General features: G+C 33.8%; 1 protein-coding gene and 1 long non-coding RNA gene across 4 annotated transcripts in view; one reads left to right on the top strand and one right to left on the bottom strand.

Annotated features, from left to right (window-relative positions):
• si:dkey-82f1.1 (DENN domain-containing protein 2A) overlaps positions 1 to 1,115 on the top strand; it is a 43,644-nt gene extending 42,529 nt beyond the window's left edge. For all 3 annotated transcript variants that reach the window (XM_024281236.2, XM_024281235.2, XM_024281233.2), the window contains 2 exons: positions 186 to 272; positions 352 to 1,115. In XM_024281236.2, the coding sequence (XP_024137004.1) occupies positions 186 to 272; positions 352 to 383 (119 nt within the window). In that variant the 3' untranslated portion in view covers positions 384 to 1,115. The remainder of the gene's footprint in view (positions 1 to 185; positions 273 to 351) is intronic.
• Positions 1 to 4,693, bottom strand: part of LOC112152031 — an 8,164-nt gene that overhangs the window by 1,969 nt on the left and 1,502 nt on the right. Inside the window, exon 2 of the long non-coding RNA XR_002920218.2 lies at positions 2,838 to 2,995. This is a non-coding gene — a long non-coding RNA (uncharacterized LOC112152031). The remainder of the gene's footprint in view (positions 1 to 2,837; positions 2,996 to 4,693) is intronic.

The following is a 4,693-nucleotide window of genomic DNA, read 5'->3' as shown; positions in this document are numbered from 1 at the left end:
AAAAAAAAAAAAAAAAAGACAACAATACTCAGAAACACAATTTTAAGCGTACGGTCATTTTCTTTAAACATGTCCTCCATCGTGAGAAAAATGCTACTAAAAACACCAAAACACAATTTTCATGTGAGTGGACCTTTATATATATTGTCTATTGATGCATCTAAAATAACTGACTCTGTGTCCAGGGCTTTTTGAAATCCGAGCACAAGAATACCTGGATTCACTTCCTGGTAGTGAACAGAGAGGAGTTAACAAGTTTCTTAAAGGCCTGGGTAAGGTTCACCATGAAATTATCTATATGTATGCATATTTTTCTTATTTAACAAGAAGTACATTTGTTGCTTTTTCCAGGAAACAAGATGAAGTTCCTTTCCAAGAAATAAGACTTGAACCACACAGGCAGGATGAAAGCGGACGTTGTACAGGGAGTGGGTATTTTCCTCAACTCAACCAACCATTTCATTAGTTTTGTTAGACCAATATGTAAAGATAGTATTACAGTTAATGTTATTGCAAACTCCTCTGTCTCTACAGTGTATCACTGTGTAGTACATCCCAGTGAAAAAGATTCTCAGCCTCTATTAAACCTGCAAGATTTTGCTGATGATCCAGTGTTGTACAAAACTTTCTTTAAATTCCACCTTTTTCACGACGATGCTTTTATAAATACACTAGTGAACCTTCTTCTACAGGAGGCTTTTAAGTTAATGTATATTACTGTCTAGGCAAAGTTAATCTCTTCTTTAAATTGAAATGAGTGTCTTGTTTTCTTGTAGTTGGAAAAAACATTTTTATTTAACAGAGTTTTAGAACAGGCTATTTGTAGTCCATTTGGGGTTATAAAGTATATGTAACACTGTTTTAAGTATTTTATTTTATTTTTTTTTATTGGAAAAAGACAACACGCCAAGTTTAAGGACTAACAAATAAATCAACCTGAACACATACATGTCTCTTCCTCGGGTTTCAGGGGAGATCTTGTGGTCAAAATTAAAGAAAGGTGTGTATCTTAAAATATTGTTTATCTCAATGTGCTAAGGACATGAATAGGGGGGGCTTAAGGTTGATTTAAATGCAGTAAAACTTTTTAAATAAAGTGATTTGAAAATAAAAAAGACTACCTCTTTTTTTGAATAACAAGTCATATTTCTGTTGTGTTGTGTGGAATAAAGTCAAGGGAGCAATATAAAACTACTATATATGAATAAAGCAGAATACAAAAAATAAAGTAAAATAAAAAAAATCTGTAAATTTTCTTTCCAGTTTCTTTAAAAATACATTGTACTAAATATAAAGTAAATTTTGTTGCAAATTAATTAGAAAAGGTGTGTGTCTGGTTTCAAAACTAGTGGCAAATAACTTGGCTTGTTAACTTGGTTTGTTTTGCTTTTGCTCAAGCGAATATAGACCTGAGACAGGGCTCTTCAATGCAAGCTTTAGTGCTTATAGAGGCATTTATCAAGTAAAGTCCCACCGAACTGTTTTGAAAAGTTAACTTTAGTTATGTTTTTGTGACCAGGCATTTTAAAATGTAGTTTTTAAATGTATAAAATAACTTGATTATAGTACTGTTGTATATTTCTATATTTAACAATTTTATTTATCTTGCTTATTCATCTTCTATCTCTCTTTATTGACTAATGTAAATATGAAACACTGGTATAGCATAAAAAAACATATATGTATAATATATACACTGTACAGTATTACCAAATGTACTCACTCACCTGCCTTGACTCTCGTATGACATGAAGTACCGTCCCATTCCTAACCCAAAAAGTTCAATATGATGTGGATCCACCTTTTACAGCTATTACAGCCTCAACTCCTCTATTAAAGGCTGCTAACAAGGTTGAGGAGTGTGTATATAGGATTTTTTTTTACCATTATTCCAAAAGCGCTTTGGTCAGGCCACACCGCTCTAATTCACCCTAGAGGTGTTCTATGGGGTTCAGGTCAGGACTCTGTGCAGACCAGTCACATTCATCCATAGCAGACTCTGTCCTCCATGTCTTTATGGACATTGACTTGTGCATTGGTGCACAGTCATATTAGAAGAGGAAGGGCTCGCTCCAAACTGTTCCCACATGGTTGGGAGCGTGCAATTGTTCAAAATGTTTTGGTATCCTGAAACATTCAAAGCTTCTTTCACTGGAACTAAGGGGCCAAGCCCAACTCCTGAAAAACAAAATCTACCATTCTCCTGTAACCTCCAAACCCAGACTGGTCCATCAGATTACCAGATGGAAAAGCGTGATTCATTCCTCCAGAGAAGGTATCTCCACTGCTCTAGAGTCCAGTGGCAGCATGCTTTATACCACTACATCTTTGCATTGCACTTGTGTGGCTTGGATGCAGCTACTCGGCCATGGAAACCCATTCCATGAAGCTCTCTGTACTTGGGCTAACCTGAAGGTCACATGAAGTTTGGAGCTCTGTAGTATTGACTGTGCAGAAAGTCAACAACCTCTTTGCACTATGAGATTCAGCATCTGCTGACATCTCTCCGTCACCTGGTCTACCACTCAGTGGCTAGTTGCTGTTGTTCCCAAACTCTTCCATTCTGTTCTGATAGAGTTGACAGTCAACTGTGGAATATTTGGGACATTTCACGACTGGATTTGTAGCACAGGTGGCGTCCTATGACAGTTCCATGGGGGAATTCACTGAGCTCCTGAGAGCTGCCCATTCTTTACAAATGTTTCAAAAACAGTCATGATACCCAAGTGCTTGATTTTATACATCTGTTGCCAGGCCAAGTGATTAGGACACCTGATTCTGATCATTTGGATGAGTGAGCCAATACTTTTGGTGATATTTAATGTATGTTATAATACCTGTACGTTCCACTAGGGGTCGCTGGCGCTCAACACATACTCCTGTAGCTTTGCTGTCCAAAGTTCCGACAGAATCACATCTGGGTCCACAAGCCTCCACCTTCCACACTTCACTGACTTGAGCAACATGTCCACTAATTTTAGTGCATCATCTTTGTCTGCAGGGGAAGAGATACAAGTTTGAAAAAAAAAAAATGTCAGGCAGCTTTGTCAAAAAAATGTTACAAACCATTTAAACCAAAGTGACTTCTTTCACCAACAGTCACTAAATTAAATTGTGTAATTTTTTTTTCAATTCAAAGTTTAGAATATTTAAATCCTATGTTTTAATAAAGTTACACACACGCTAACCCTAACCGAAGCAACAAAAACATCACAAACTATTATAAATTGATTCAATTAAACCATAAACAACAAACAAGTTTATGCTGCTTTGCATTAATTGACTTTGTTTATTTCATGCAACTTCAGCAAAAAGAACAAAGGGAAAAGACAATATAAATACAAAGATATATCAAACCAATTTAAGATATTAATTCATACATTGACTCAAAAATGTAAGAAAATATGCAATCTTCCACACATTATAATTTATTCTAATCATAAGTAGAAATACTTAAATAGAAATTTACTTATAGTACAGTGTGACACATTAAATCCTATCATAATTGTGAAATTTGTTTGATCGATTGCTTGAAAGGGAGTGGGAAAAAAAATGCAAATTTATGTAATCCCACCCATATTCTTAATAATGTGTCTTTTTTTTATTAATTTAATAAAATCTACCAAATTAATAAGTCATTGGGACAGAAGCCACAACAATGTCTACAAAATATGGATATTGCATTGAGCATCATAAACAAATCTGTTAGGCTACTTGGGTCAACTGTGACAAGGAGACGTATTTTGACGGAAAAAAAATAATAATAATATATTATTGATAAATAATGCAATGATGTTTACTAATCAAAATTATTAAGCACTCCACTTTGATACAAGCACTCCATATTCATTCTATAACTGTGAAAAGTACTAATAATTCCTGGAATATTGTAATAACTCTTTATGATGACTATTATAAAGTACTCTTATTTAACACTTGACCTGTGAAATGCATATGAAGGATTTCTAGGACAATGTAATGCCTTTAATTTGAAGTCACGGACCAGAATATGACATAAAAATAAGTAAATTTGTTAGAATAATATGATTCGGATTATATGAATTTACTTCCTCTTTTCAAGAAAACAGTTGAACTGTTCTTAACAAACTTCACATTTAATAAATTCAATATGTCATGTACAGATTTAAGATTAGGAGTAATTATAATGCCATTGTTTACATGTGTATGTTTATTTAGGGATATATATCTCTCTTACTTTCATTTTTTGTGTTTTGCTTTCAAATATTGATGAACAATCTTAAATTTGACGTATCTATGTAAAGATGTACTATGTGTGTCTATTTTTCTTAATACTTTTTGTTTTTAATCCCAAATTCAAAATATATAAAGGTACTTAATAAAGCCCTGCCCCAATAAACCAGGCAGAAGTGGATGCAGTTTATTGTTTACGGAGAAAGACATGTTTAAATGTTTTATTTTAGCTATTTCACATCTTCATGAAGAAAACAGAGTTTAAAGTCTAACTTACTCATATTTTGATCTACTTAGACCAGGCAGCAGTGGATGCAGTTTGTTGTTTATGGAGAAAGACAGCTTTCATTTAAGCAACTTCACATCTTCATGAAAAAAAAAAGTTTAAATTTCCACTACAAGCATGTTCTGATCTATTTAGACCAGGCAGCAGTGGATGGAGTTTATTGTTTATGGAGAAAGACATCTTTAATTTTTGTTT

This window comes from Oryzias melastigma, linkage group LG6, assembly GCF_002922805.2.
Source record: "Oryzias melastigma strain HK-1 linkage group LG6, ASM292280v2, whole genome shotgun sequence".
NCBI classification, from domain to species: Eukaryota; Metazoa; Chordata; class Actinopteri; order Beloniformes; family Adrianichthyidae; genus Oryzias; species Oryzias melastigma.
This window is presented reverse-complemented; position numbering and strand designations above follow the sequence as displayed.